The sequence below is a fragment of the Chelonia mydas genome, chromosome 15 (assembly GCF_015237465.2).
Source record: "Chelonia mydas isolate rCheMyd1 chromosome 15, rCheMyd1.pri.v2, whole genome shotgun sequence".
NCBI classification, from domain to species: Eukaryota; Metazoa; Chordata; order Testudines; family Cheloniidae; genus Chelonia; species Chelonia mydas.
In genome coordinates, this window is record NC_057856.1 from 22744287 (window position 1) to 22764683 (window position 20397).

The window sequence follows — 20397 nt, forward strand, 5'->3', positions numbered from 1 at the left end:
TATCTGTCTTGTACAGTGCTTTTCAAATAACAATGTTTAACTAGTAACAAAAATCATCATTATACTATACGTTAGCCTGTTGCAAAACAAACACAAACACAAAAAAGTCACCACACACAGGAAATATATGTTCTGAATTAGAAACTGACAAGTCAGAATGTCATTAAGAGAGAATACAATTTTTCATGTTTTCAATTGTTTGAAGACATTTAGGATGTGAAAGAATTGAATAAATCCATAATTCCATTGAGCGCATGTGGGCAGGTCAACAAGGACCAACTGTTTAGATTTGTCATTATTCCTCTCATTTTTGGTGCTTTACCTTTAGGGTGCCCAACTTTAGGCATCTACGGCCTGATTTCCAAAGGTGCAGAGCAGCCGATAGCTATGTGTACTCATGACTTTCAAAAAAATATCAGTCCTTGCGTGTTTACAACTGGACATCCACAATTGAAGACCAATGACAAAAATCTGACCCTTAACCTCTGTGTTTCATTTTCCACATCTGTAAAATGAGGAAAACTATATTAGCCTCCCAAGACTATATGAATTAATTATTCTTTTAAAAGATTGCTGGCTTTGTCCATGATCTCCGTGCTGTCAAAATTCCCACTGAGATCTCTGCATTACTTTTTGTATCATATGAAATACATAGAGGCTGCAAAACAAGGGCAAAATATATAACATGCCAGGTATATACAACATATCTCCCTGTTTTCAAAGGCAACATGACTGAAAATACCAACTGCATTTTTATATCAGTTTCCATTCAAAAGCAATGGGAAAACTAAAACTAAACACAATATTTAAGCTCCTTTACTTTTAATAGCCCAATATTCTGGGTTGAAACATTTGTAAATGATCTGAACCACTTCTGCTCTTAAATCAACTGGGTTAAATATCTTCCTCTGGGGAACACTGGAATAGCATTGTTCATATGGGCACAGTTAGATTACTAACAGAAAATTTCACCTACTATTGACAATTGCAGACTAATTAGCAGACAGACGGAGAGACTTCCAAAAATTGCTTCAGCTCCGAAGGGTTCTAATGGTGCCAAAATCTGACTGGCACCATGAAGAGGGCCCCCTTCCCTTGCAAGTGGGAATGTATATGATGTAAAAGCAGAATTCATATAAACCATACTCTGACTGTGAATAGCACTAACAATGTCCTTTTTGTCCAATCTGTTCCTTCTTACAGGAAAAGAGAATTCTTTGGTAGAGGGAAAGGGTTTTTACAGAAGAGCCCTGGCTTGGTGGAGGAACAGAAGAATAAATATATGGGGTAAAATCCTGGCCCCTCTGAAGTCAATGGAAAAACTCCCATTGACATCAATGGGGCCAGAATTTCAAGCACAGAGAATATCCTCTGACCACGCCTGGATAGAGGCCCCTGTGCAGTAGGTTCTGCATCACTGAACAGGGAACTAAAATGGAAGCAATTATTTTCAGTCATGGGCTTATGCATTTGCACACAGGTTTACCAGCATCTATATATGCACAGGGTCATACAGCACATGGCCCACATGCTTTAAAATTGAAGTCCATTTAAATGTTTCAAAAAGGTCCGAAGTTGCAGAACGGTGCATACAAGAACCCAGGTGAAAGTGACGAGCATTGATTACCCAGGGGGATCAATCCAACCTACTCCCACTACAATGGAAAAGAGAGAAGGATTGATAGCCACAAAGTTCAGACCCACATCTGAACATTCCCAAAGTTTAAGCATCTTCAGATCTGGGGTGTTGGTTCAGCCTAGTATAGAGAGATAACTGCGGAATCTGGATCAGGATCCAAAACTTCAGCGGCGTGAACGATTGTGGTCGTAGGCCTCTCTCTAGATCTTGGACACTAATAAAATTGTTGATTTCTTTTTCTACCCAAAAGAAACAAAAAAATCAAATTTAACTTACTCTTCAAATAGGCTATATATTTATTGTGACTCTTCCAAGAACGTTGCCTGAGGGTATGATTTTTACCTCCAACCAGTTCTGACGGAGCATTAGATGATTGTGTTTAAATGTCATCTGAAGCTTCCCATTCAAGTGCTGTGATTTCGTCACTACAGCTAATTTAATTTTAAATGAATTTTCCAAACCAAGCCTGAAGTTCAATGGAAGCCTAAAGGTTTGAGGCCATGTGAAGCTTCCAGCCTGAAATACAGTGACATCCAGATTTCAACCGTGAAACAACCAAGGTAATGGCATCGAGCTATGACTCTATGACTAAGTGTGGATAATGTAATAAAGTGAGACCCTCCAGGGAGGCCTTGTGCTATGGGCATTTTCATTCCAGATCATATTATGTATCTATCAAGTCTGCTATCCTGCTTCCAGCCATGGCTTGCTCATGATGCTGAAGTGAAAAATTCACCTATAATATACATTTCCATTCTGTGATGCTGTGCATGTCTGGAAAAATTCCTTCTGGACACTTCTGGCAATTAGCTGATGCTCTGAAGCATGAGATGCTATTTCCTTTGGTTTAGGTCCTACTCCTATCAGTTGCTGAGCAGTTCCTATGAGGTGCTGAGCATCCTTCCCATAGAAACAGCCAGTAAATATTCACTTAGGCCACGTTCTGCACCTCTTATTCACAAGATGCTCCATAAGAGCCCCTTGATACAGTGAGACCACCTGAGAAGGTACTATCCAAAATAAGCAAGGGTATCCAAGTCTGGCCTGTAAGGCACACTTGACCCCAGAGATCACTCACCATTAATTTTTCATATAAACCATTTCTGGAATACTTTTGCACATTCCGCTTGAATTCTAAATAGTTAGTTCTTCTGAAATCATACTACTGCGCCCTTGCATAGCGCCGTCTACAACCCAGGGAGCTCTTCAATGCCAACGGGCAGAGGGCACCCCATTCCATAACTCTCGTCAGGCCCAACACACTCATTGCCCCAACCAACTGTTGTCAATCTGTATCTAAAATGTGTCAGATGCAAACTGGCTACACACCGGTCATTAATATTATGGTGGGATGTATGTATGAGCTATATATGAAGAACTGTACATATGTTGGTCAGCCTAAGCCCAGCCTGTCCTAGACAAAGGAATGTTGTTCACCAGCTTGACTGTAACATTAACGTAAGTTGGGCTAGGTGAGACAAAAGACAATGAAAAGTACATTTACATGTAAGGTAAACAAACCCATTAGGCAAGCAAACAAGTGGGGGCAGAGGATTACTTAATCTCAACAGGAAGTGGAGGCTGCACCCCCAGGAAGCCTTCCTGCCTCTTGAAATATGGTCAATGAACTTTGGGAAGATATAGGTAGAAGCAAAAAGCCATTTTGTTGTCCAGCACTGGGACAGACAAGGGGCCGGAGCTCTTGTAATCTGAGCAAGTTGAATCCTTCAGCCATTGGAGCTGAAGTCTCAGGGAAGTGACTAAGTGAGAAACCTTCCTAGACCAAGATTGTAACTTGCTGAAGCTAAGTTTTAGTCACTAGGAAGTGTGTTTTGTTTTTACTTATAACCTAAACTGTGTTCTATACTTAATGATCACTTACATATCTGTTCTTTTAATAAACTTATTCTTGCTTTATTACAAAACCATCCGAGTGCTGAGTATTAAACTGAAGGGTAAGATTCTCAGCCAAACTAACAGGCTGGTGCGTGCACACGCACATGTGCGCTGTCTCTTTGGAGGCAGCAAATTTGACAGCTGTTGTGAGGGTCCAGCGAGAGGGACTGGACACTGCAGAAAGACATCTCTGGGCACCTCTGAATTGGAGACCACTCACGGGTACCTGCAAGGCAAGCTTTGGATTGGCAGAGTCCTGAGGAGTTTGCTATCAAGCTGGTGTGCCAGGGAGCGGACTCATAATTTAGCAGCAAAGCTCGTTTTTAGTGAGGCAGGCAGTAACAGCAGCTCACGGTTCTGGGTGACCTGAGCCAGGCATCACAACCTTCAGTCCACTCATACAATCCAATAAAATAATTGTAGTGAACGCTTTATGATTCAGTCCCAGAGAAAAATGAATGATTTAAAAATAAAACTGGGAACTATTTATTATGATTACTAATTGCCACTGCTTGGTATCTGTATCGAAGAACAAGACCTTGGATCACAAACAAATTGGCTGTACCAATGAACACTGGGAGTTGATTAGGCACTATATTAAATACCCCCTCTCAACCTCCGCCCACCAGAGAGGTAGGAAGACATTGTCCTCAACACGAACAAGAAAGCATCAGTTGTAACAGGCAACGACACAACAGGACACAAAGAAATTTGCCTGACTATATGCAAGGTACCCGTGAGTGATTTACCATTAATAATGCAGGTTCCTAATCCCAAATTATCAAACTTTAAAGGGACACTCAAACTTGATAGCATCCTTTCCAAATTCCAGTAATAAAAATATAATTTTTTCTTGCATAGTAGTTCCCTCATCTTAGGCTCTCAAAATTCTTTATAAACATTAGCTAAGTAAGCTTTCCAATAACCCTGGGATATAGTCAGGTATTGTCATTCCCATTTTCCAGATGTGCAAACAGAGTCAAGGAGCGGTTATTCAAGTGCCTACATTTGCACAGGCAGTCAGTGGCACAACTGGGAAAAAACAACCTGGGAATCTTAACTCTCGTTCTCTTGCTTTAATCACTAAAACACCTTTCTATCCCCACAATTTCATTGTGCATTAAACAAGGCAATGCTATCAGCCCCACCCTTCTACGCAACCCCACAGGAACAAGTGTAAAGAGACTTTCACGAAAGGGAACCAAGGAAACAGCATTAGTATGACCACATTTTATTTGTGTCGGGGTAGAGGGGAAAAGGAGAGAGTTCTCAACCATTCTGGGGTGGGGTAAGGAGAGGACATCTCAATATCAACAGATTGGGGAGAGCAAAATCGATCCCATAGTTCTGCAACCTATATGAATAGGCTTCCTTTGCAAGTTTTCAAGGGAGTTATTATGAGCGGCAGCAGCAGGAAGACATTCATTTATAAGTATCACCTCAACAGTGTCCTTTCATAAAAAGACACCCTCTTGGCTTAGTACAATATCTTTAAAACCCAAGGTGGAGAACACTGGGGAGTGTTTAACTATCAGAGCCACTCTGGCGGTTTTACCACTCACATCCCTCTCCCTCCCCCCACTAATGATTAATCTTTGTCATGGAAGAAATTGCAATTCAAAGAGCCATCACGCCTTACCAGGGGCCAGCTGCAGAGAAACCACACTCCAGATACCATTACAGCGACCTGTTGGCTTTAACTACAGGCACAGCCTTTGGAGAAGTGCTGAGCATCTGTAATTCCCATTGACGCAGGATCAGACTGTTTGTGCCAACACTTCTATAAGGTAGAGTGTCAGGGATTCACTGTAGCAATCACCACAGGCCAAAAACCCTGCCTCCACAAAGAGTGGGGCTCTTTCTTCTCACACTACCCATAGAAACTCTCTAAGCCTCCCTATGGCCCATGTCCAAATGACAACTGAATGCAAGGAGAACTCTCTCTTCCATCAAACAAGCATGCCACAGCGCACCAGGAGCTGTGAGAAGGTAGTAGCAAGCACCAAACATACCTGCAAAATCAAAGTCAGGTGGATTTAATTAGGAACATTCTAAATCCATGTTAGTTACTTAAAAAATAAACATTTGAAGAGTGGCAGTCTTAAGTTATTGAGAAGTTTGATCGCATTACTACTTTGCCATCCATTTAGGAGTTTTCAGATAAATCTCTCACCACATAGAAACCTTCTTGAGTTTACAGACAAACAGTATTCACAGCCACTCGCCCAGGATCAGTAGGGTGCAATCAGATTCGGTCTGTCTCTTTCATGGTGTTCTGATCAGTGAAAATTAACAGGTGCTGACAAGTCAATACTATATTACCTTCTCCACAGGAGTTATTTATTCTATTTGCTACTCTTTATTTCATGCCAGCAGAGCGATAAGTTGTTTGTGTCTACAGAGTGCAAAAAAAATACTCTGGCTATTTCTAAAGACACATGAATTTTTAAAAACAAAAACACAAAAATAACTCCCCCAGTTGTTGTAAAAATAAATCTGGTTTAAAGAATGGATCCTCCATAGCTACAGTCCCCACTAGCACAAGAATAATTCTACCGGAAGAAGTAGTGCAGATCAGTGCGAGGAATAAACATGCTGTAGCAGCCAAGTAAGGATGGGCCATTGGCTAATTAATTCGTTTTAACTAAGAGAAAGAGAGAAAAAGAGAAAGTGTGTGTATGTACACACACACACACTTATGCAATCAAAGTATGGGTAATAGATTAGATTAGAGCTGCAGGTTTATGTGGTAAAGTAGAAGTAGGATTACACCACAGTGGTACAGGACAAGTAAGTATGCATCACTGAAGAGTGTGTATACAGTAAGATAAGGCCTACAGGCTTTAGGTCAGTAACATCTGTAGCTTGGCTACAGAAGGCCTCAGGCCTGAAATAGGTTGGCATGACCAGCTGACAGAGAGATAACCCTGTACCAGTGAAATGTAAGATGACCGTGGAAGACGTGTGAAGTGCTGCTGTTCTGGAAACTATGCGGCAATAGACTGGAAGGCAGCGTACCAGTTAATACCCCAAGATGCGCAACCGTAACATTTCAGGGGATTCTGCAATAATCGCAGTTGCTATGGTAACTCACTGACAGATGAAAATGAGAATAAGGGGAACTAAGGGGGTTGCCTATGAGAAATGGAGGACCCTAAAATTCATGGGGTGTGGAAGTGCAAATAAGGAAAAAGGGGCTGACATTCTCATGCATAGCGGGTGAGTAAAATGAAATTCAGGGTAAAAGGTGTCACCTAGCCTAAGTGAACAGGGAAGCACACCAGGAAACAGCCAACAGAACTTCCATCTGATAATCACCCTACCCATCCCCAGGGATGAGAGTATGAAATAATTGATGCTGGACATCTTATGATTGGTCTCTCTCTAGTTTTGGCATTGTTCATCTGCTCAATGAAAGTGTTGATAAAAAGAACATTTGATAACTTGTGGCCATAAGGAATACACTCACTCTTCCTCGTGTGCTCCTAGAGTCTCCAAATCCAAGGCTATTTCTAATGGTCGTTCTCACCGTGCTAACCCTGATACTGTAATCATTCAGGAGCTTGAACGTTTGGCATAGATCACTGTGGTCTAAGATACCATTGGTAATACCAACTGTCAAGGTTCCTTCCCCACTGTGAACTCTAAGGTACAGATGTGGGGACCCATATGAAAGACCCCCTAAGCTTATTCTTACCAGCTTAGGCTAAAAATTTTCCCAAGGTACAAACTTTGCCTTGTCCTTGAACAGTATGCTGCCACCACCAAGCGTGTTAAACAAAGAACAGGGAAAGAGACCACTTGGAGACGTCTTTCCCCAAAATATCCCCCCCAAACCCTACACCCCCTTTCCTGGGGAAGGCTTGATAATAATCCTCATCAGTTTGTACAGGTGAACACAGACCCAAGCCCTTGGATCTTAAGAACAATGAAAAATCAATCAGGTTCTTAAAAGAAGAATTTTAATTAAAGAAAAGGTAAAAGAATCACCTCTGTAAAATCAGGATGGAAAACACTTTACAGGGCATTCAGATTCAAAACACAGAGGATCCCCCTGTGGGCAAAACCTTAAAGTTACAGAAAACAGGAATAAACCTCCCTCTTAACACAGGGAAAATTCACATAAAACAAAAGAGAAACTAATCCGCCTTGCCTGGCTTACCTGTACTGGTTGCAATATCGGAGACTTGGATTAGGATGCGTTGGAGAAGATGGATTTCTGTCTGGCCTCTCTCAGCCCCAAGAGAGAACAAACACGTAAACAAAGAGCACAAACAAAAGCTTTTCCCCCTCACCCCCCAAGATTTGAAAGTATCTGGTTCTCTTATTGGTCCTTTGGGTCAGGTGCCAGCCAGGTTAGCTGAGCTTCTTAACCCTTTACAGGTAACAGGATGTTGCCTCTGGCCAGGAGGAATTTCATAGCACTGTATACAGAAAGGTGGTTACCCTTCCCTTTATATTTATGACACCAACCGATCAGTATTAAAAGGCTACAGTCCTTAATCCCAGGGGAAATAAAAAACAAAAACAAAAAACACGCTAGCTCAGGGCGGGCAAACTTTTTGGCCTGAGGGCCACATCGGTTTCCAAAATTGCATGGAGGGCCGGTTAGGGGAGGCTGTGCCCCCCCAAACAGCCAGGCATGGCCCAGTTCCCAATCCCTATCCAACCCCCACCCCCCTTCCCTGTCCCCTGACGGCCCCCCCAGACCCCCTAACCCATCCTCTCATTCCTGACTGCCCCCACAGGACCCCTGCCCTATCCAACCCCCACCTTCTACCTGTTCCCTGACCGCCCCCAGAACCCCTACCCCTGACTGCTCCCCACCGCCTCATCCAACCCCCCCTCCTTCCTGACTGCCCCCCCCGGGACCCCTGCCCCCATTCAACCCCCCTGTTCCCTGCCCTCTGACCGCCCCAACCCCTATCCACACCCCCTCCCCCTGACTACCCACTCGAATGCCCCTGCCCTCTATCCAACCCCCCACCCCACCCCCTTACCACGCTGCCTGGAGCGCCGGCGGTTGGCTGCGCTACAGCCGCGCCGCCCGGCTGGAGCCAGCCACACCCCGCGCAGCACAGAGCACCGGGTCAGGCCAGGCTCTGCAGCCCTGCTGCCCGGCAGAAGCTCGCAGCCCCACTGCCAGAGCTTTGCGCCGGCGGTGCAGTGAGCTGAGGCTGCAGGAGAGGGGGAACAGCAAGGGAGGGGCCGGGGGCGAGCCTCCCGGGCCAGGAGCTGGGCAGGAGGGTCCCGTGGGCCAGATGTGGCCCGCGGGCCATAGTTTGCCCACCTCTGAGCTAGCTTCTTCCCTAATGTAACTCAGCTGAAGTTATATCAGTCATGAAGCTAGCTCAGAGCGAGAGCGGGTCTGACCCAAAGCCCGGTGAAGTCAACAGAAGGTTCTCATAGGCATTGAGCCAGGAGATCTCGTAATAGGCCTACTCCAGTGTTCATTGTAGCCAATACCAAGCTTCCCACTGACCTCAGTAGGCTTTGAATTGGCCCCAATCTCTCTCTCTCTCTTTAGGCTAGCTTCACCCATGGGATGTCATCCCTAATTTCATATTTATAGAGGCAGGGAAAGAATCCAGTTGTCCAGGGCAGCATCCCAAACTTAATCACAACAGCCTCCTCTCTCTCTTCCTGCAATCCCCTGCCTCATAAAAATGAGGCAGGTGTTCTACAGACATCAGCCTCCTTTACTACACAACCTTGATTCATCACAAGAACAGGGCCATCAGTGCACTGAATGAGGCAGGGGTCCTAAGGAGAAAAAAGTATTATATCATAATGTGTACTCATAAGGGAGCTGAATTAAGGCTGAATTGCCTTAATTCTAGCACTTCCTAACTTTTGTGCTTGACTTTGCAACCTTAACTATGTTATTTTAATGTAGCTCTTTTTGTGTGTAATTTCCTGGGAGGTTGGGGTTTTGTTCGTTGTTTTTTTTAAAACTAAAAAACCCAGAAATTCCATCAAGTGGCATCAGACACTCAGCAGGAAAGATTTCAGCCCATATGGTTAAAATTTAGCAAATTATAAGACCCTGTTTTCGGTTGCTTATCCTGGGAAGTGTTGGGCAATCTTAATAAGAGTCAGTGCTACCAGTCTGGCCTATATGAATAATGTGGAACCTTTCCTTTATTCATTTCCAATTTCTGAGAAGAGTACATTTGTCTTTGGGCACCTCCAAGTTAAACACACAAAAAGTTATCGGTTCTCTCTGTGGGGAGGTAGAGATTGTTTGTTTTTAAACATACCCATAATTTTGACTTCATAAAAAGCAAACAATACTAAGTCAATAGGCAGGTGACAAATAGAAGCAGAAATCAAAAAGGCATGGTTTACGTAGTGCCTTTTCACTTTCTCTAATTTCTCAGTGATTAATATCCTTCATAGAATGTTCAATGCAAACCTACCAACCATCTTATTTCTGTGGTGTCACATGAACAAATTAAAATTGTATTTCGCCAAGTATTAGACAAGAAAATTGATCAGAAAATGGAGTTTCCATTCCAAATCAGAACGAAAAGCCAAAATTTACCACAGAATGAAAAAAAATCTTTTTTTTTTTTAATTTGGAACCATCAAAACATTTTGAATTGATCATGTTGAATCATTTTGTTTTGATAATGTCATTAACATTTTGATATAATATAAAATCTAAATGATGTCCAAATGAAACATTTTTACCTTACTGAAACGAAACAATTTGACACCGTAACAAAATGAGAAAGGCAAAATTATTTGTTTTGACTTCTCCCCCATTAAACATTTCATCCAAAAAAAAATCAACACATTCATGCAACAGGTTTCGATTTTGACAAAACTGCTTTTTCTGATAGAAAACTGGGGTTGAAAATTTTTGATGACTCTTATTAGATGACACAGGAACAATCCTGCACTGGCATGAGGAATCCAGCATTGACAAGATAGATGGATTCCACGTCTAGCTTCTATGATTCTATGCTAATTAAGAGAACAAATTATATGGGCTAAATTCTCACTTCAGTTACACCAGACCAACATGATGAGACTGCAGCATGTGTTTTATTTACTTTAGACTCTTTTTGTGCACAGTAAAACTGGCTTTCAGATGTGCGCAAGAGACCATGAAGGATTTGTTCCTTACAAAAATATAAACCAAAAAAAGGTCTCTTTTCATAACTGAGAAAGCCTTTCACTCTTTCTTTTATTCCTCCCCCCCCCGGCATTCTTCTTCAAGGTTTTCATATAAATGTCAAATTCCTAAACACTGTTCTTTGGCTCACTGTTTCCTTCATATTATGGAAAAGGCCAATTCACTCTAACAATTCTCAGCCTCCCACTGCAGCAGACTTGTGTATCCTGACCAAAAAGAGGAACATGCAGTCCTTGTCCTTTGATGAACACAAGTGACACAGAGCACACAATTATGATGACTAGAATAGAAATGGGAATTATTGTGTCCTCCCCCCATTGTTTCTTATTTTCTGAATGAACGATTTAAAAAAAAAAAAACCTAAAAAACAAAAGAACAACCCTACTCCTGTAAAAATGTATTCTTCACTTACAGTTGTAGAGGAAATCTAGAAAAACGGTATTAGAAGAAAATTGTCAAATAACAGGGTAGCGGCTTGACATTAAACACAACACTTGTGACATTAACCCATTGAAGGACGTTAGAATCAGATTAAACACTTATGGGGATATATAAGTGTCTACTTAGGGAGCCTCATTTAGCTGTTTACATCTGTCAAGTCACTGAAACTGCACAGTTGCCTATAAAGGCCTTTGATAATGACAGTGGAGCTATGATTAGCATGATTCGAGCTACTCCAGACAAAGAAATGCCAGAGAAAGGATGTCTCCAAGCACAAAGCTACTGACCCAAGAAGCCAGGAACAAGAAGAGGCATTAATGCATTTCTTAAGTGTAGTGGCAAAGAACCACTTAGCCAAAATGTACTCCCCTAAAGAAAGTTTGGCTGATTGACCAGTAGTGCAAAGATGCCTGTGATTTTAGTGATGGGGATGACACGTTGTTTATAGAATTCAAGATTGACAGATTAATATTCTTTGGAATAGCAAGGAAAATAGAAGAGTTGACTTGCTGGGTCAATTCACTAGTTACATCTGAAAAGAAAAAATGGTGACCTGAGGTGGTGTATTGACCCAAAAAAATTTGAACAAATAGATGAAGAGAGCATTTCCACTCACTAACTAAAACAGACACAGGCAGTGCTGGAGCAAAATTATTTCCAAAGCTAGATGCATCTCCAGGCTTTTACCGGATACCTCTAAGTGAGGATACAGCAAAAGCTATGAACTTTCAATGCACCATTTGTCTGTTCCTGTTTCAAAAGGGTCACATCTGTCACTAGAGCCTGAGCCAATCCACAGAACACAAAACAGTACAGCTGTTTGAAGAGCTGAACAGTGTGAAACTGTTTTTCCTTGGGTATTGGAGTCTGTAGGAAGGCTGCATAAAATATAAGGGACTCCATGTCTGCTACAGCAAGCAAGGACAACTGAATTTGAAACTACATCATGACAAGTTTGGTGGCCAGGAGGTTACTGCATGTTACCATGAAGAGATACAGCTAAATTAAGGAATGTTATAAAACATCTGCCAGACACAGGGTGTAAGGCAAGCCATGATGAAATCTGGTCTCTTGTAATATATGCCTCTTTCTTCCTGCTACCAGTCAAGAAACACGATACACAAACTGAAAAGGAGCGTGAACCAGTTCTTCCTCTCCAATGACATGTCTACACAGGGACATCCGAAAAAGTTCATCTGAATTAACTAACAGTGTGAATTTGAAGTGGCTTAGTTAAATCACATTAGAATCATAGCAGATTAGGATTGGAAGAGACCTCAGGAGATCATCTAGCCCAGCTCGCTGCTCAAAGCAGGACCAACCCCATGTGAACCTCCATGTGAACACCCTCCTTCACTATTAAAGTGGCCTTAATTTGGTTTATTTCAGTGGGACCAGAATTTGGTTTTCCTCCCCATGGACCAAGTTTCCACAAATCTATTACAAAAGCAATGTGCATGCTAATCTCCCATGCAAATCTAGTTGCCACAGCAGAAGACACTTGTGTTTCCATCTCTTCCTTAACATTGAACGACAATATAACCTGGCCAAGGACAGCATCATGCTATGAAACTGGGCCTCATTCCAGTATCTCTTATGCTGATATACCTCTATTGACTCCACTGGAGTCATTCCTGATTTACCGCAGTGTGCATGAAATCACATAGGTCCAGAATGAGAGAACCAAGGTAACCCCAGACACAACAGACCCTCAACTTTAAGAGGCAAGAAATATAATCTATTTCCATTCTCTGATATGTCTGCTGAGCCAAAATGGTTTCCTAACCCTAATTTAAGCCCAAAAATCACAGGGCAGGGCAGAGTTGGGAATAGAACATAGATCTCCTGACTCCCAGTCAAGAGCCCTAGCCTCTCAATCACCCTCCTATTATATATTCAGATTGCTCTTGGGCCTCAAAACCACGCACCAATTAATTATCACTTTGAGACTGACACCTGAGCGAGTCTTATTTTCATATCTTCTGTACAACATGTATCTTGTTTCTTTATCTTATACTCTCAGTTTCGCTTCCCTAACCCCAAATTTATATTATTTCCAATTACAGCCTTTGTACAATTCCTCAGTGGTTTCCCCAATTCATTGTACAACTTTTCTTCGGTCTCTCTCTCTAAACATCCAGCATGCATCTAGTACAGCAGTGGGAAACTGCCAAAGTTCTAATCAAGGATACCCCACGCAGAGGGTTGGTGGTGCTGAACCACAGAGCCATGTCACTAGACTTTTCTAAGCTTTATCCAGGGCTTAAAGAAAACCAGATTGGGCTATTCCGACACTTCACTGGTGGCCTCATCAGCTTCTGAAGAATTTAAGCTTTCGTTAAAATAAATTTTAGTACAGTCGGACAACATTTTTCACGTAAAGCCTTTTTCCGCCCCCCCAATGCAAACGTGCATTGACCAAAGCAATTTGCAAATTCAGGTCAATTTTGCTTAATTATTTCGGTTGGAAACTTTGTTGGAAACATGGAAACTGTTTCAGTATTTCCAAAACAAAACGTTTTGACTTTTTATTTTGAAAAGGGCATTTTGTTTTGCAATTTCCCTCAAACTCTTTAAATGTTTTCTTAAACCTAAAAATCAAAATGAAATTTTTTGTTTTGGGTCATCCAGAATGTTTCAGTGGACATGAAATTAAACACTTCCGTTTGCTGAAAATTTGAAAACATTTTTGTTTTGGGTAGAACGGAAACATTTCCCTCCCACACCCAGTTTTTTCAATTTATCCACAAAACTGGAAAAGGAATTATTTGCACACCTCTGTTTTCTAGCTCTTGTGGTTACAAACAAAAACACTTCTGAATGTGATCCAATTCTGCACACATACAGGAACAGTTTGCTCCCATTCATCTCAATGGGGTGTTAGTTCAAAAACTTAGTAGTGGCAATTTACCCTCAAACCGTTAGCTATTTCACTGCTCTGCATGTTCGTATTATCTAGCTTACCAAAGTGCAGCTGATACTAAAGACATTACTGATGAAAAATGCCCATTAGGCCATTTTTTTCATCCATCAGCTGAGGCCACTGCAGGATAGTTACAACAGTATATTCACCAGCATTTTGTTCAGTCTAGTTTTAGACATCCCAAGCAATGAGGCTTCCAACACCTCCCTTAGGGAGACTGTTCCCCAGACTAACCTTTCCTGACTTTCAGCATGAATTTTCCCTTTGCTCATGCCATTGCTACTAGGTACATGCCACAGAAGAGAATTTAATAGGTTCTGAACATCTGTATCCGGAGCTGATTTTTAAAAATGCAGACCAGGCCCTAAATCCAAATTTAAATCCCTCCCCTTTCACCTCCAAAAGTGTACTATATCTGTGAAAGTTTAAGTTTACCATGGCGCACAGTTCATTGCTTTATTCCGTACAAAGACATTCCATCTTTTAATTCAAGAGCCAGCCAAGTTACTCATTGTGAGAGATGTTATTGGATCCATAATCATAATTCCTTTTTTCATTACACAACACAGCTAAACATTCAAAAGCATACAAGAGCAGATACCTCTGCATCCTTTCACCTAGAACAGTTAATATTTTCTTACAGCAGGATGGTTACCAAAGCTTCAGATTCGGCCACAAAATACTAACACAAGGCCAATATTAAAACCTAATAGGCTGCTTAGCTTGGTTTGGAAATGTGCTACACAAAAAGAAAAGTTAACTCCATGCTGTTATAGTTTTAGCAGATTGGGAATCCCTGCTGTGTTCTTAACTAGCACCAAAGTGGTGAAATTGAATAAAAAGTTTAGGAAAACCTTTATAACTGAGCCGTGCTGCGCTATGGAATGGAATTCCAAATGCAGTGGTATAAACCCCATTGTTTGAGAAGTTTATATCCAGAATGGATGAAGCGCTGGGAACAGTGGGCCTGATTCTGCTACCTGGATTTGAATGGCATTCCTCCTGATTAACACTGGTGTAACCGAGAGGAGACTCCAATCTTCTATCATGTACCTATCACTCTGTGAGCAATTATGTGTGTGTTTGTGTACCAAAAAAATCACTCTGACTGTGCACAAGTCAGAGAATTACATGTATAAATCAGCATAATTTGCATGTACAGCCATTAATTGTGTATGTAAATTAAGTGTGCAAACGAACTGACATTTTATCTGAAAAACTGCAGCCATTTTTAAAGGCTTATTAATTTTTGCTTTTTTGCATTTCTAGCTTCTATGATTCTTGATCATTCCCCCAACTAATCTTACTCTTAAGAATTATCTGTGGACTACATTTACAAAAATAAGTCTGCACACTTCCCTTTATACATTCAAAACACCAGTGCTCTGATTCAGGAAAACAGTTAAGCAGATGCTTAACGTTAAGCAAGTGATTAAGTCCCATTCGTTTCAATAGGATTTAATCATGTGTTTTAGTGCTTTGCTGCACAGAGATCATTTCCTAAAACAGGGATAAAAGAAATACACATGCACCAGGGATTTACTTGTGCACATATAATTACACACTTGACCCCCAACTGGGGCACACAGATCTGGTGTTTTGCACATGAAACTTGTGCATGTGCAACCACATAGATGCACTTTTGCAAGCTGACTTTTACAAATTTGGATCTGACTAAAGGCAAGTTTTAAATTCAATGCCAGGCTCCTCTCTTGAGAATGAATGAATTAGCATTATTAGCCAAATCACATAACCATAGTAAAATGCCACATTGAAGCCCATAGCACTGTTTTGGGAGAAATTCTCTTGGAAATTCAGGCCTGATAGTAGATGCTAAAGAGTTCGGAGAAGTAAAAATAGCTCTTTAAACACCAGATGACAACTTGTCCATAATATAAAGTTTCTCAGCACATTTAAATAGTTTGGTTTGGGGGCTAAAAAGCGACTTTCATTTAGTGGGAATCACCATCCACCAAGGCCAACAATATGAGTGAAAATACACCAGGGGAGAGCAAATAAAACACTTGTTAAGGCCTCACAAGGAAGCCATACAAACACCTTAGTTAATAAGTTTAATGAACTGGCTCTTTTCTCCTTAATACTGCGCAGCCTAACACTGAATGGCAAATCCCTCACTGACAGGCTTTGCTTTAGTTCCCTGCAGGGAACTAATATTTTTTTCTTATTCTCAAAGCCCGCAGCTCAGAAGCTCCCAACAGCAGCTCCTGGTAGCGCCTAGCCCTGGCACCACGGAATTGTATTTCTACAACATAGTTGAGCTGATACTGACCCGGGTTCCAGCAGAGAGAAATAGCTTACCAAAGCTTGGTTGTTTATCACCTCTCACTGTGGTCCTTTCTCCCACCTCTCTGGAAGGACAGCGCACCTACCAGGCTCTCCGTTATACAAATCTTGTCTGATACATGTTCCCATATATTGGCTCCCTGTTTTATTGAAGTCTAATGTGAATGCCTGTTTCAGGTTCGACTCCCAAGAACAACCTTACAGAAGGGGTGCTGCACTGTCCCAAGGCTAACACAGTTCTCACCTCCAGGTGAGGCACTCAGTGCAATCTCATATTTTCCATTAGCCCTTTTCTAGCATGTTGAGGCACCGAGATACAGTACATTAAAATAAATGGGTATTAAGATTACTGGCATTGAGCATGCCATTCAATTTTCTGTCAAGCATTGTGTTTTCCCTACCAATTTGGGGAAAGGCCCTCTATAAATGGTCACTGATCAGGTTAATCTGATCTTGCCCCACTCCCAAGATACTCTCATATACATCATGGCAGTCTCTACATTCAGCTGTCCTAGGAAAAGGGCTGGCAGGACTGGACTACAGTAAACAATGAAGAGTTTTTTTTATTAGTAATCCTCTTATGTCTGTCAAACCGCATCGCTGACCAACAGGATAAAATGCAAAATGAAGGTGTTCACAGTTTAAGAGGACAACAGCAACAAAAAAATTACATGGGACTAGACAGGTTTCCCTCCCTACAAGTTAGGATTAATATTATGTTAGCACCCACAGCAACATAGCTCTGATCCCAGAAACAGGCACGATTAGCAGGCACCTACCCTGCTTCTATTTTTCCATAAAAATCCACATAGCACATTTCACAGCAGTGGATCCGCTGGAGGAAAACGTGGCTTTGACAAACGGACCCAGTCCGTGATCACAGAGACGGCAAAGAACTTCGAGATCATCCAGCCAACCTTACTGCCAAGGCAGGATTGTTCCTTTCTCTAGGTTACCTAGCGTCTGGTACAGTCCCATACAGGACTTCGAACGCTTCTCAAGGGAGATTACTTTGCAACTCTCTCCTCCACTCTAGCTGCATGGGCTAATCACGGTCATGGAGATCACTCACGACTTCCACACACCATTGGCATCAGTTTCCTCTCCGAGTTCTGCCCCGGGATGGATGGGGGCATTTCCCCTAAGAATAAGATCTCTGTATTGCAACTAGAGAGATAAGGAACAGTAGTACTCTTTCTAAACCAGCCTGGAGAGTTTTAAAAAGGGAAACTTCCCGTTTTCCTGCTCCGATCAGAGCTGCTCCCCTGAGTTTTTCTCCTCGAGATAAACAGGAGGACAACACGACAGGTGACGCCAAGGGAATGCTTTTAAAAAGGGGAAAGGAAGGGGGAACGAAACAGGCTTGTGTACATGGAGGTTGGGGGGGGGGGGGGGAAGAAATCAACCAGGCTCTCGGGGAGCGCCAAGCTGGAACCGAATCAACTCCTGGTTGCACTTTTTTCCCCCATGCGCGGGGCACCGCGATCCAGGTGGATTCTCACGCTCACACCCATCCCGGCCGCCCCCCGACCTGGGGCCGGCGCCGCGACAAGCGGCCCCCGGCTCGCTTACCTTCGCAAAGCAGCGCCCCCAGCAGCAGGCTGACAGCGGAGCCGAGCCGCGAACTGGCCCTGGCCGCAGACCCCCCGGGGCCCATCGTGGCGGCGGGAGAAGGGGCGGAGGGGGGGGGTGTCCCGGGCGCTACTCCCCGGTTAGCGCTCCCTGCCCGCGGCCGCCTCCCGGCGAGCCATCTGCAAGCCCCCGCGGCGGCTCCTTCACGCCCCAGGCGGGCGCCTCGCCATGCCGGCCGGGGCGGATCAGCCCTGCCTGCCGCCCCGCGCTGCCGGGCTCCGCGCCCGCCGGGGACTGCCCCTGCGCTGGCGCCGGCCCGGGGAGCGGGCTGGAGCGCGCCGCCAGCCGGACCCAACTTCCCAGCCCGGCGCTGGCCGCAGCAGCGAGCGGGGGAGGAGGAGGCGCGGGCGCGGCTGGGGCTGGGAGCATCCAGGGGGCCGCCCCGGCTGGGAGACACGGAGCCGCCTCGCTCCCCGGCCGGCCGGCCGGCTCTGCCCCCTGCCTTTATCTCGCCGCCAGCCGGCGCGCACCGCCGGACTTTCCTCCGAGGAGACAGAAAGCCCCTCGCCCGGCGGAGGCGGTCACCTGGGGGCTGAACGAGCCCGGGCTCCAATCAGCGCCCGCGCCTCCTCCCCCCCGCCGCCCGCCCTGCGAGCCTCCCGAGCCCGGGGCGTGACTGCGGGGCCGGAAAGCTGGAGCCGGGAGTGGGGGGCACCGGGCAGAAAAGCAACAGCCCGCGCTCAGGGATAGAGAGATCGCCCCCCCTCCCCCGGATTGTGAGCCCAGGCAGTGGGGAGAGGAGGAGGGACAGCTGGCTGGCGAGGGAAGGGAAACCCCTGCCCAGAAACTGGGGGGAAACAGAGGAGAAACCCCCCCCCCCAGGCCTTAGGGAGAGGGGGAGTCCAGGGCCTGGGGGTGGGGAAAAGAAACCAGCCCCAGGGAGCGGGCCTGTGGAGGGAATCACCCACCACGGCCACATAAGCACCAGGCAGAGAGTGGGGCGAGGGAAGCTGAAGCCCTGGCTGCAGGACTGGGCAGGAGGGAGAGGACAGAGGAGGGACCCTTGGCCCAGGCATGTGGCACAAGAGGTGAAGCAAGGAAAGGTTGGGGGAGAGTTCCTAGGTAGTTGAGCAGCAGGGGACTGGATGTGATGGACAAAGGTGTACACCCATCAGGATAGTCCCTCAGGGAGAAGAGAACCCCCCTGGATTTCACCAGCTGCACCTTTCTCTACTAGATCCTTCTGTCCACTGCTTTGTCCTTCCTTTCCAGGCATAATATTTATTCCTGGGGCCCCAGCTTTACAGCCATTCATTTATTGTCCATGTTGTCTGGTGGGAGACCCAGATACCATTGGTATTTACCCCTTTCCCATCCCCCTGAGCAGGAAGGAGATGAGGCGCAAGCATACAGCTGCAGCCTTTAAGCATACAGAGGTATCTGAGATGCCACCACTTTTGTATTTCTGATGTCCTGGAACTACTTTTGTCACAGATGAGGAAAGGGAGGCAAGACAGGGCCCACTCACCTGACCCCTGTACCACTTCCCTCTCCACCATGGGGTGCATTTTACTCCTCTGAGAAGTGCAGAGCACAAAAGCCCAAGGTTCTAGTACAAAGCATTCCTTGAAAATGGAAACCTCGTCTCTTGCAACCTGCTCCTTTGACCTTGAAAATTTGGGCCCCAATCTCTGCATGAGCAGGAATTCCATCCAGATGCAGCCCATTGGAAGATCAAGGCCAGAGATTTTAATTTCAACCTTTTATAAACAAGCAAGAGTAAAACCTGTTTTCACCAGCTATGAAAAGTGTGTTTTTTATAAAAGAGGTAAAAACTATTGCCAGTGCCCCAAAATGATTCTTCTGAAATCATTCCACTCAAACGGATAAACAGTCGCTTGATTGCCTTAAAACCAGGCATTTTTTACGAAATCTCCCCAGTGTGTTTGGGACGGTCATAGCCATGTCACCTTAGTCATGCTCAAGGAGGATGAATGGTTATCACAGCTTTCATGGAAGTCAGTTTACATAATTTTATTACTAAATATGCTTACATTCGCTATAAAAAGGGGAGGTCACTTTGCCCATCCGCCTCCCCCATTTTTAATGTGTTTTGATCAGTCTCATCCCAGGGATTTTTTTTCTAGCAAAAAATCGTTTTATTTTTAAATGGAAATTAAAAAAAAAAGAATCTTCAATGTTGAAAAAAGTGCATTTGTCCGTTTAAAAAAAATCTTTCATCAAAAACTGTACAACAGCTCTGGTGTTAAGTACTGTGACTGTATATTCTATTGTAGACACTACAAATATTTGTTAGTTGAGTTTAAACCTAAGAATTTGCAGCCAGGGATAAAACATGACTGGCAACAAGCATTTATGTCCTTTCTACACTAAAATTTGTAGACAATCTGTGTGTGCAATGAATTTCATTTAAGAGAGCAAGGAGCCACTGGCAAGACCAACACCTCTTACCCAGAAGAT

At 43.9% G+C, this 20397-nt stretch overlaps 1 protein-coding gene across 3 annotated transcripts in view; it reads right to left on the bottom strand.

Moving 5' to 3' along the window:
* The window catches only part of LOC102944465 (transmembrane protein 132C), a 294416-nt gene extending 276013 nt beyond the window's left edge, over positions 1 to 18403 (bottom strand). The window contains exon 1 of one of the 3 annotated variants that reach the window (XM_043529469.1): positions 17917 to 18403. In XM_043529469.1, coding sequence (XP_043385404.1) covers positions 17917 to 18001 — 85 coding nt within the window. In that variant the 5' untranslated portion in view covers positions 18002 to 18403. The remainder of the gene's footprint in view (positions 1 to 17916) is intronic. The other 2 variants (XM_037878769.2, XM_043529471.1) reach the window with 2 other exon arrangements.
* Between the last annotated feature and the right edge of the window lie 1994 nt (positions 18404 to 20397).